This window comes from Pelodiscus sinensis, chromosome 9 (assembly GCF_049634645.1).
Source record: "Pelodiscus sinensis isolate JC-2024 chromosome 9, ASM4963464v1, whole genome shotgun sequence".
NCBI lineage: Eukaryota > Metazoa > Chordata > Testudines > Trionychidae > Pelodiscus > Pelodiscus sinensis.
Window position 1 is genome coordinate 30,212,390 of NC_134719.1, and position 12,915 is coordinate 30,225,304.

General features: G+C 42.4%; 1 protein-coding gene across 8 annotated transcripts in view; it reads right to left on the reverse strand.

Moving 5' to 3' along the window:
- Positions 1–7,681: 7,681 nt before the first annotated feature.
- DDAH1 (dimethylarginine dimethylaminohydrolase 1) overlaps positions 7,682–12,915 on the reverse strand; it is a 162,226-nt gene continuing 156,992 nt past the window's right edge. For all 8 annotated transcript variants that reach the window (XM_006120265.4, XM_006120266.4, XM_006120267.4 and 5 more), the window contains 2 exons: positions 12,675–12,818; positions 7,682–12,017 (listed from right to left, as the gene is read on the reverse strand). In XM_006120265.4, the coding sequence (XP_006120327.1) occupies positions 11,901–12,017; positions 12,675–12,818 (261 nt within the window). In that variant the 3' untranslated portion in view covers positions 7,682–11,900. The remainder of the gene's footprint in view (positions 12,018–12,674; positions 12,819–12,915) is intronic.

The window sequence follows — 12,915 nt, forward strand, 5'->3', positions numbered from 1 at the left end:
TCGACGGAGGCATGTAGATTAGCCAGATCGGCAGAGGGAAATGAAGCCGCGATTAAAATAATCGCGGCTTCATTTAAATTTAAATGGCTGCCCCGATCTGCCGATCAGCTGTTTGTCGGCAGATCGGGGCAGTCTGGACGCGACGCGCCGACAAAGAAGCCTTTCTTGATCGGCACAGGTAAACCTGGTTTCACGAGGCATACCTGTGCCGATCAAGAAAGGCTTCTTTGTCGGCGCGTCGCGTCCAGACTGCCCCGATCTGCCGACAAACAGCTGATCGGAAGTTCGGGGCAGCCATTTAAATTTAAATGAAGCCGCGATTATTTTAATCGCGGCTTCATTTCCCTCTGCCGATCTGGCTAATCTACATGCCTCCGTCGACGGAGGCATGTAGTCTAGACGTACCCCTATTCAAGTGGCAGTAAAGCCATTTAACAGGCATTTGCCAACCGGAGGTATATCCTATCAGTTTGCATTTACTGGGTTAGTCTACAGGTCCTTAGTTTAAAATTTGCTTTAAAAATATGTCATTAGTATGTTGCTGAAGATTATAAAATCACATCTCTAAAAAATAGTCCTTCCCCTCCCAGGTTTGGCAACAAGCCCACTCAGAAGCCTGTCTGTCTCCTTGGCAGATCAAGCAGCTGGTCTTCATCTTAATAAATCTCTATAGCAGGGATAGGGAATACTTTTGGTCAAAGATGCAGGTCAATCATATCTTGTGGGGAGGAATGATTTTTTAAAAGTGTGGCCTGAGTGATGATCCTGTTTTAAAGAGGCAAGCTGCTGGAACAGCAGAAGAATATGAAAAACTCTGCCAGCAAGAGCACAGAACAAATTAAGTCTGCTGCCTCAGAATTTTTGCAGCACTACTCAAGAGATTTCAATCATTCTTTTTTTCTCCGTGTGATAATGTGGCATAGCCTGTTTCTCTGGCTCTGCTAAAAGTAATATGCATCAAGTTTTAGCTATTTTCATCCCACAAGGCAGGGAGCTATTTTTCAGAACTATTTTGGGCTGTAGTCAAATGAACCTTTCCCTCCATTTACACACAAAGAAATTCCACATCACCCTTATTTGCCAGAGATGCTAAACCTAAAACTCAGAAGCCAGCATCTCATGTTCAGCTGCATTCAGGCATGCGGACTGGGTATTGTTTTAGCACATAGCTTCTATCCTCACTAGAGCCTGCACCCAAACTCCCTCCCAGAGCCTTAGGCAGGTGAAGTGGAGGGAGATTGGGTCAGGGAGGGGTGCAGGCTCTGGCCATTCTGGGTGCCACCAAAATTTCTGCAAACCTGGTGCCCCTGTATGCTAGTTAGGGATGCAGAAGTTTCACCTCTTCACTGGCATTGCTATTCCAGCAAATCCCCACTCTAGCTACAGTTAAAAGTTCTTTTGGTTGTATGGCTTATTTCTTTTGTAGAATTTGGCAATCCTGGCCAAAAACACCCCATGTTTTTGTGTGTGGCCAGTGTAGACTGAATTTTTGTTAGGAGGATTTGCCCATATAGTTCTAATTAAGAGACTAAGGTGCAGTTGAGAGAGTCACAGAGGGATAGCCCTGTTAATCTGTAACTTTAAAAACAAGTAGTCCTGTGGCATTCCACAAAAACTCATAATTCTATATATATATATTTTAGTCTCTAAGGTGCCACAGGACTACTTGTTTTTGGGAGTCAGACATTGCAATGAATCTAAGCAGCACACATTTTTTGTAGGGAAACTATTCAATCCATATTTCTTAAATGGTTTGATAGTCTCATGCTCGGTTCTTAATACTAGGGATAGCGATGCTTTTTGGAAAGAGACACCTACAAATTCACTGTTACATACCAATCTTCTAAAATACTGTGCGTGACTCTGAAAAAGAGCTCTATGTACAAAAGCTTGTGTCTTCTCATCAATGGAAGATACTATGAAAGATACTACCTTGCCCCCACCCTTGGTTCTCTTCTATGACCTCGGACAGTTTGTTTTTCCTTCTTCCATTCTGCCTAAAACTTTGTGTGGTTCAAATCTTCCTCCACAGTCCCTTTGTTATCTCTTAGTTATCTCTGATCCTTTATTCTGCTTTGGGAATTTCCATTAACTGCACCCTCCCTCTACCTTCAGACACAAGCATGTAGCCCCATGCTTCTCCTAGTTCCATTATCACAACATGCTTCACTCTGAATAAGTGGTTCAAGAATTCTCATGAGCCACCATTATTCCTGCTGTGGGAGGGACATATTGAAAAGCTTTTTATCAATACTGGATTCATACAGAGCAGTACTTAAACTTTTTGCCCCATGGCCCACCCTGCTCAATACAAACCTTTCCATGGACTACCAGCCAACCACCCAGGATTATAAAATGGGTGCACAATAGAGTGTGGGTGCGGGGTCTGGGTAGGAGGTAAGGTGCAGGAGCAAGATCAGATTAGCGGTCTGGCCAATGGGAACAGCAGGGAAAGCCTCCAGGTATGCAGTTTCCTGAACTGCCATTTCCCCACCCTGGGTGAAGGGGAGCAGCAGCATATGCAGAGCCCCTTCCTCTGCCCATGAGGTGGATCTGGCCTGCAAGGTTTGGGGCTCTCCCCTCTGCAGGGGGAAGCTAACCTTGTGGGGTGGGGGTGTGGAGGGCGCTTTGGGGCTGGAATTGCCATGCAGGCTCCCCGCTGTGGTATAGAGGAACCCTGAACCTGCGGATCACCTTCAAGACAGTTGGACCACACTTTGAGAACCGCTGATATAGAGGGACATTCATGATACGGTATTTTTAATTGTAACCGGTTAATGTTATATCAGTATCAGAATTCATATGTGCACAGGATTCCTCAAATCAATTTTACACCATTACAAGAGGTATAAAAATGAAATGGAGATCGCAATGATGGAGTACAAGTAGGAGAGGGACAGGGAAAGCACTGATAGTAAAGTTAAATAACGGAATGGGAGCCAAACCAGATTTAAAAAACACCTCCAAGAGATTGCATGATAAAGGGAAAAATATGGAAAGAAAATAATACCAAGGAACAAGTCAAGAGGGAAAATAAGGACACTGAATAAAACTGGCCACAAAATGAAAAGTTGGAGAACTGAGGGAAAAACATGGCTGAGTGAGTGAGAGAAATATAGGAAACAATTCAATAGAAAATTTGCTGTGTGTTTTGCTTCTGTGATTGAATGGTGGCTTTCTTAGATCTAAAAAATGTTTCAGATTTGGATGCAACAGATTACACCAGGGCTACTCAACATGCGGCCTGTTTGCGACCTGCGGGGTGGTTTGGGTTCATGTGGGGTTCAACATGCAGCCTGCAGATGGGATCCTTTGAACATGGCCTCTACTGGGAACATGTTCCACAACAGTGAGGTGTCTCCCAGGTGGGATGAGCATTGACATATGTATACGGATGGGCTGACTGGAACAGGTGGGTACAGGGTTTTGGCGTTTCTAGCTCCTAAAGAGGAGATGGCGGGAGCACTGGGGCATTGTGGGAAGGGCTTTGTATTCATGCCCGTTGATGTGAAAGCTATTTGCATATATATTTGCATGTATATGCAACCACACTTAAGTTGCGGCCCTCGGCATGTGTTGTGAGTATCATTGTGGCTTCTGGGGCTCCCAAAATTGAGTAGCCCTGGATTAGTTTCTTTTGGAAATGAGTGCAGTAACAGAATGACTTTTTAGTGAAGGAAGTAGCCAGTAGAGGTCACTATTGTCTCACCATTGGGCTTTTTCTACATAATCATTTTGCATTACATTTTGCCAGAGCTGCTTCTCTACCACTGGAAACACCAGCACAGAACACCTGGTATTTTATCACAATGGTTCCCAACTTTGCCCAGAGCAGGTCTAAATCACACAATGGTTAAAATACTGGCAAATCAGCAGCAGCCTGTCTATACAGCCTGTGCTACTATCAGTTGTGCTTTGTGGATTGTAGTACAATGGTAGAAAAAGAATGCCTACTGTAAACAAATTGCAGATAAAAAAATTAATAAAAGTGTGAAGACAATGAAAGTTTTAAAGAATTTTTCATGTCCAGTAGGCCAATAAAAGGCAAGAATGAGAAAAACGTTTTATTACTATCATCATACAGAAAAACTACCAGCTTTATACGAAAATTTACAAAAGACTGTAGCTTAGAAGCACCTTCTTTAATTATGTAATACTTTGCATTATTTGTCTAGTAAGACTGTTTCCATTTAACAATTAGTTTTATTTTGTAGCAAAATGTATCAGGCTTAACTTACTCAAATCTCAATGAGACCACAAAAATGGCAAACACAAATTTAAAATGGAAAAGATTTTATAATTATTTATATAGTATTGTAGGTGTGCATGGTGCCCAATAAATGTGTAGGTAGGTCAAAGATCTACTCTGGGGAGTTTAAAATCACAAAGATGTATTTCATCACTCTTACCTAACAGCCCTTGTTATGGAGGTTTGCATAGGGAACCCGTCAGTAGCCTCTCCATGGCCACTATTCTGACCTCTGGAATATTTCACACTCTTTTAGTGTGGTGTGATGTAAGCAACTAGTTGAGTTGACTACTCTCATTCGCCACCCCCCCTTTGCTGCTTCTGCATCAGAGGCAGCAAGGGGAGTGAAGCAGAAGCCAGTGTTGGGCGGAGCCGGCTAAAAAGCTGGTTCCCCCTAACACCATCTCCACAGTGCCGCCTGGCTAGGCAGCAGCATGGGGGAGAAGGGAGCAGGGAAGGCTGCCACAAAGCAACCTCTGCCCGTAGTAGGCCCAGACTTGCTGCAAGCAAAGGCTACTCCGTATCCCATGGAGCAGACCCTGTTCATGGGGGGTCCCAGCAGGGAGCTGGGACCTTCATGGACAGCGGCTGCTAGACCAAGTGCAAGCCAGAACTGAGCAAGTCCTGGCTTGTGCCGCATCCAGGAGCTGCAGCTCTATATTTTGAATATACCTTTAAACATATACTACATTTAAATGTATGATACATTTAAAATGCAGGGGGCACAATGAGGGTAGGTCTTGGGCCTGGCGCGAGCTGGGACAGAGCAAGCCTAGCTCAGTTCTGGCTCGCGCCAGGTCCAGGACCACTGTGGCTCTGCATTTTAAATATAATAATTTAAAATGCAAAGCCACAGTGGAGGCTGGGCCCTGAGGTCCTGGATCTGGCATTAGCTGGGACTGAGCCCCTTCTCCTAGCAACTAATTGTGTAGTCGATACAAAGAGATCAGTTTGGGAGACTCCTTTAGGAAACTTTGCAAGGGGAGTCAGATGATTTTCTCCTCTGCTCTCCTTCCCAAGAAGTTGAAGGTTCTAGGAATTAAATTTGTTGTGAAGGGGATTCCGGACTGGAGTCAGACACTAGTTTAAAACTATAATCCCTGAGGAAGAGCTGCAACTTTTTAAGGCAAGGTTCTTTTGGGATTTAGCTTTCAGTTACTGGCAGAAGGTTACTCTGCAAGGCTCACAACACAGCAGCTGTGCCTGTTGATAACTGGTATCGCCTCCCTGAAAGAGAGATAGCATTTGAACCTAGGAGAGCTGGGTATTTCCCTTATTGGGGGTGATCACTGGAAAGGAGGAAAACTGGGCAAGGAAGTTTTCCCCCCTTAAAAAAACCCCCCAAAACCCTATAAAGCTAAGAAAAATGAATGGAAACTCTAATAGGAGCAAAGAAAACTGAACTCTTTGAAACTGTGGAAAAGAGAAAAGCGGATTGCTATTAGTTTAGGGTATGTCTACACTTGCACCGTAGTTCGCACTAGGGATGCAAATGCAGGCATTCGAAATAGTCAATAAAGCAGGGATTTAAATATCCCGTGCTTCATTAGCGTGATCTCGCTGGCGCGTTACTCCAATCAACAGCTATTTTGAAAGTGAAAGTGTGTGCCGGGATGCGTTAGTTCGAACCAAACCACTTGGTTTGAACTAACATTATTCCTCAAAAAATGAGAAGGTATGGAGAGTGGTTAGCCTCAAAGTAAAGCATGAAGGAGGGAGAGCAGATGTGTTGGCTGAACAGACATGGCTATGTAAAAATCTGAGCAGAGACCTGCAATGAGGTGTGATAGTGACACTTCTCGAAAAACGATAACAACTGTACAAAACCCCCATATTTAGATTAGGACTAATTAACCTTCCATTCAAAGCCAGCTCCTGCCCCTTCTAAGAAATGGAGCCCTGGACTGTGGTTGGCTGAAAGCTGTTTCATTACTAGTCAAGTCATACAGCCAGGAAGTAACATATCTGTTTTGCTACAATATTGTTCAGAAAATAAATGAAGATTCAAGTAAAAGAAGCAGCAGCAATACTTTGAACTATTGACAATTAAAACTAGTCTAGATTTTTATGCAGGTCTCTGCCATTAGATGGCACTGCTCTTCTGTGCACATATTTGCATATATACAGTTAGACCTGAAGCAACTGATTGAACGGTCACTTTGGCATAGACAAAATATAATTCAGGCATCCTGATGATATCAGTTCAAAGTGGTACAGAAGTGTCTGGGGCACCACAGATCAAGTACACACAACGAGCCCAGACATTTGCACTCAGTACGAACCATTTAGGAATCAAACTTCCAAGTTCTTTGAGGGACAAAATATATCCACCAGAAACCAATGCCCAGACAACAAAGAAGTGTCATAATTAACAGTGTAATCTGCTATCTTGACCTAATGAATAGGAAAGAGAAAAGGCAAATCTGAAGCAACGTACACGTTGGTCACTTTTGTTTTGCCTCAGTATTACTATTATTCCCTATACTTAATACAGAGACCATCTTGGATCAGGGTGGCCAACCTGTGGCTCAGGAGCCACATGTGGCTCTTTAGAAGTTAATATGTGGCTCACTGCATCAACACCGACTCTGGGGCTGGAGCAAAAGGTGATGACTTTTCAATGTGCTGGGTGATACTCACTGCTAAATCACAAACTCTGCCCCAACTCCTTTCTCCAAAGTACCCTCCCTGAGCTTGCTGCACCACTGCTCCTCTTCCTTCCTTTTCAGACCCTCTTCCAAGCCCCGGAACAGCTGATCATGGCAAGTGGAGAGGCAATGATCAGTAGGGTTGCCAGTGGGTGGGAGGTACTGGGTGGGGGAAGCAGATGGTATGTTACTATGGCTCTGTGGCAATGCACATTGGTACGTTCTGGCTCCTTTTTAGGCTCAGGTTGGCTATCCCGATCTACAGTATTCTGCAATTATCGATTACTTAGTTATCCAAGCTAATCAAAAGATTTAAGGGCAACCACTTTATGTGGAATATTAAGACAATATCACTTTTAGACACGCATTTTAACCTCAGAGGGGTAGCCTTGTTAGTCTGAATCTGCAAAAGCGGGCGAGGAGTCCTGTGGCACCTTATAGACTAACTGAAGTGTAGGAGCATAAGCTTTCGTGGGCAAAGACCCACTTCGTCAGATGCATGTCAGACGAAGTGGGTCTTTGCCCACGAAAGCTTATGCTCCTACACTTCAGTTAGTCTATAAGGTGCCACAGGACTCCTCGCCGCTTTTGCATTTTAACCTGAAAGCCATAATTTCTTCTTAAAGGTTTTAGCACACGCATCTACTGTTGATTTTTTTTCTAACCTGTACCAACCCTTAATATTTGAAATAAAGCAGCATTTGAAATCCATAGGTAGCTTGAGAGAAATGACACAGACTAAATTGCAAAAAATGCTGTTAGTCTCAAAATAATACAACCATAATTCACAGTACAATTGACACTTTATTCCATAGTGATGGGAGTACACAGTATAGAAACTGCAAGAGACACAGAAATCAAAGTAAGTCTTTTCCAGTATAACATTCTATGAAATGCACTGATGTTTTTGGCACAAAAAGTGGGCAACAATACATTGTAATAAGGGTCTCAAGGGTAAAAAAATTGTACACTGTGGCAATTTAGTCATCCTGTTTGTGTTCTGCAGAACAATACAACATAGAACAGTGACTAACATGATTCACATGCAGATCTATGCAAGTTACATTACACATCCACTAACACTTTTATTCCTTCAAGTGAGGTCTATAATATTTTGTTCACCATCACTATATAAAGAGAATAATTATTTTCACAGGCTCTTATCTGTTCATCTCCATCAAATCAGGCAATTTAAACCAATAGTTTTCTCCAAATGTTTCCATATGAATTTTGATGGTTACAATCAAGGTTATCGTTCTTTGACAGCAATTAAATACTTAAGTGGCTGAATTATACCATATTTTCCCACATTTCACTCAAAAACTGCAGTCAATAAGAGAGGAAAACAATGTCACTGTTCTATATTCCACTGAACTTTTATTTTTGAAACCGAACATAGTGTTCCATATGAACGATGAACCATTGTTACAGGAATCTCTGTGTTACATAGGTCTTAAAACTCCTCAGAATACTTTCATGTAGTGGTATTTGTGTGAGACTTAGTAAAGTGTATATTTGTATAGGAAAAGACAAGCATGAGGATAGAGAAGCTGTGGTTTAACATAATACAGTAGTCTGTATGCACATTTTTACCAAGGGAGAGAAAGGAGTACTTGCTGATGTTTTATTCACATTATGTTCAAGAGGGAAACTTACACATTACAAGATCTTCATAAACCAGGGATGGGCAATAATTTTTGATGGGGGGGAGGGGAACACTCCAAGATTTTGGCAAGTGGCTGAGGACCGCACTCTTCCATGATATTAATTGAGGAGGCTGGGGTCTGGGATGGAGGTTGGATGCAGAAGGGAGCTCGGGGGTAAGGGATTGGGGTGCTGGAGGGAGATGGGGTCTGGGAGGGAGTTTGGGTGAAGGACGCAGTTGTGACTGAGGGCAGGAGACTGGGGTGCAGGGTTCTGGAATGTGACCTAGGCCAGGAGGGGAGCAGAGGGTTTGGGCATGTGGAATGGGGTGGGCAGAGGGTTGTGGAAGAGAGGGGCTGGGGTGCCAGAGGCAGGCTCTGTCCAGGAGACTTACCAGCCAGGAGTCCAACCTGCCTGCCTTGCACAGCTTAAAACCTCTCAGCCAACAAGCCTGCCTGCCCGCTCCTGCAAAGGCTGCAGGGCCATGTGCTTGTGTGAATAACAGCCGGAGGGGGTGTGGTGCTTCATGTGCTACCTGTTATTCAAACAGGTAGCTCCCATTGGCCAGTTTCTGGCTAGAAACTGGCCAATGGGATTGTGCTAGGGGTGGGGGCAGTGCCTGAAGCCCTTTCCCCCCTGCCTCCCAGATCAGAGTTTTGAAAGAGAAATGGCCTGTAGCCACTTTTCTGGGTGGTGTGTGGGGCAAGCAGGGGAGCCTGTCTGGGGCTCCCTACTGAATCTGTGGGTCAGATCCTGTGGCTTGGTGGGTCAGATCTGGCCCATGGGCCATATTTTGCCCAGGTCTGTCCTAAACTCATCATGATGAAATACAACATATAGGGAAGAATAAAAGGTCGGTCATACAAAGTATCTCGTTCATTTATACGAAGAAAAATGATTAGATTTAAAACTTTGATTAGAAAGTCAAATCTCAATGTTAGCTATTTACCACTAGATCATCTTTACTGGAATGACATGGCATGTGATCTTAATTTTATCATGAGGGAGTTAGCATGGTGCAGCCAGTTAGCACACTGTGTTGCATCTCCATTTTTAGTCTGAGATTTTCCTTTATTACTTGTGGACACTGGTCTACATCAGGCACCTGAAAAATGTTGCAGTGACAAGGATACTTTATATTCAGGATGCTCATTTGCCATATACAAATTGCATAAAAAAGTAGGGGTTTGTTTTTGTTTTTGCTTGAGCCAATATTAAAAGAGAAAGGTAAAAACAGAGGGAGAGGTTTCCCCGGTTACCCCATCTCACCAGTTGCTGCAGGAAATACTTGCCAGACGGGAATAATTCCTAAGAAGTTTCTGGGGCTCCCACACTTCTCAGTAATCAGGAGCTGCTAGTCTTCCAGCTACAGGAGAATAAGAGGGACCTCAGCTTGTCCATTCACTAACTCTTGTCCATTCACTAACTCTCCCTCCCTTCAAAAGAGGGAAGTGGAGTAAGGAAACTACTTGCCACCTCTTCCATTCCCCTCAGGGAGAGAAAGAATACAAGAAACCACTGGCCTCCGGCACTACTGACTCCTTCCTCTCCCCTGGTGCAAGACAAGAGAAGAGGAGTCACTAAAATACCCCTTTCAAAATGCAGCTCCTGCTGCAGGCTTCTCTTCTCCTTTCATCTGCAGGGAAAAGACAGGCTTTGTCAAGGAACAAAGTGGGTCTATCAGTTCGCTCTCTCCTGGCACCTATGAAAGGGGGCATGGGAGAATTACATTAGGAAAGGTAAGGGTAGAATTGGGGCATTTGTGAATGAATGGAAGGGAAGAGAGAAGGAAAATGTAAAGGGATGAAGAGAAAAATTGAGAGATTAGAAGGGGAAGGAGACAGAAGAGATTTAAATGGATGAAGCAGGAATGTACCAGTCAGAAAAAAACTGAAAACCTCAGACAAAGGAACAGAGACAGGCAGACCAAGAAAGTGACGACTTGGAAGTTGATAACGTGTTCAGACTGTGCGTCAGCTCCTGAAAATTCCCATCGCTGCTTCTGTTAGGGAATTTCTCCATTTTTAGTTTACAAATGATTTTAAGAGCATCATGTTAATACTACCATCTATAATTATTCTTACTGTCGTGAAATATGTATGAGTCAGTGGGCAAACATGTTGTGGAATGTGCCACAATAAATACATTTGTTTCAACTGAATACCACAATAAATATTCATGCAATTTCTAAAGAAATTAGATGGCCATTGTTCCAATGAGATCCCCATGGGCAGATTAAATACACATGGCAGCCTTTTGGGAAACTGTTTCCTTTACTCATGAACATGCTCCGGGAATCATGTCCTCCAGCTAATTCTACCCCCATTCCTTTGTTTGGAGCTTTGCTAGTAAATTGTCTATATACGTACAGAAATAACTTCAGTCCAAAGGAGAAAGAACATAACAATAGTAGAAGCTGAAATCAAAATATATATAAAAAGATAAAAATATATTTCTAAGTAACTTTTGTAATATAATATTTCTACAAATTCCTTAAAACATTCATTTCTGTGGTCCACATGATCACAAAAATGTAGACTTAAATGACTGATACATAGCATACAAACAAGCTTCTTCCATTCCAGCCAATTTGAAAGAGTAACCAAAAGGAGTTGAAACCCCTGGGCACACCTAGATTGGCTGCTGAACAATCTGCTATCCTGTAATTTAAGTGTGTCAGAAACACATATCCCCTTAATGCTCCTGTATAGAGAGAGGTTTTCCAAGCTGCCACCTGCAGTCTGAAATTGATTCTAATCATGATTTTACACAGAAGTGGCAATGCCATACTGGCCAGAATAAGGAGTATAATCCATTTCACACTGTGGCAGCTAACAAAAGGAAAGCCTACTTACTACAAAAGCCCAAATTCATGGTTCTACTGAATTGCCTTTATTACCTACCAATATCTTGAATTCTTGACAATAAGGAGAGGAAGATAAGGGAAAATCTCAAGGGAAAAAAGGGTAAGAAGATATGAAGCAGAAAGGAAAGGGAGAAAAAAGGTAAAAACACATGGGGAAAAGTGTCAAGACAATGGAGATGCTTAGCAAAATGGTTAGGAATTAATTCTCCCCCCTGTATTTTTTATACTGGGTATGTAAATCACTGAAGCTAGGGGTTACCTATCATAGTTGTCTTTTGCTTGTTTGTTGCACTATATTCATCCCAGCAAAAGCACACATACACCTTAAATACCATCTACAGGGACATAAAAATACACAAAGCAAAAAATTGTAAACAAGGGTTAGTAGCACAGTGTTACAGTAGATTGTCAATAAAAACAATAAAAGTGTGGATATAGATTTGTCTACCTTGCCTGTACTTTATTACCAGTTACGAGGGAAGAATTCTATATCTCATAATTCTGAAGTTTTGTTAATAAGAACAGAACAACAAGTGAGTAAGCCATCTACTTTCTCCATTTCTGTGTTGGCTATAGGGATCAGCATGTGGTCCTTCAGTTTTTCAAAAACCTGGTTAGGAAATAAAAGGAAAAAGTCATAACACTTGAGCATCTCTCCCATTTATTTCAACTGTTTAAGGAATCAATATAATGGAAACAAATGTATTAACACTCTCCCCACATCCAGTGTGCTGCTAGCTGTTAGTTACTCTTTTTAACTTGCTCCATCGTGTATCTTATTCTCTTGTTTATTCACTGTGGATATGGTTTCTTATTTGAAACAAAATTTGTTTCTTCCCCATATTATTTTGATAAGCCAGTTACTTGTAATTAATAGTAGTACTTTTCATTTATATGTTGCTTTCCATCTGAGAACCTCAGAGTGTTTACAAACACTAATAAATTAATTTTGCACTAAGGGATGTAAAATTTTACCCATTTTATACAAAGGGAAACAACAGGAGGAGAAAGAGATTTAAGTAAAAGGTCAGATAAAAATCAATAGTGGAACTGGAAATGCAACCTAGGTCTCCTGACTTTCCAAGTGTTGGGCTTTAATCACTGTGTGTGTGTGTGTGTGTGCGCGCGCGCATGCGCATACATCTACAGTACCAGGGCCGCATCCCAGGAGGTACTGACACTTTTCAACTCCCAGTGCCTGTGATGGGTATCCAAGACATTTAGCACCTCAAAGAAAGAGCCCTTAATTTGTATCTCTCCCATTTACCTTTGCACTTTCTGGATATTCCTCAGGGGCTCGATGGAGCAGAACATGGCCTTTGCCTGGAATGTTTAAATATATACAATTTGCTGCAGCATCATCAGGCACAGTCAATTTGTCATAGCGATGGTCACTCATCTGCTGCATGGTCTGTTGACAGAAGAGAAGTGCAGTTGTTTAGAGGAAATGAACTAGCTTTCTAACAGAAATGTACAAACACAAACCTCAAAAAAATGAAATGATTATG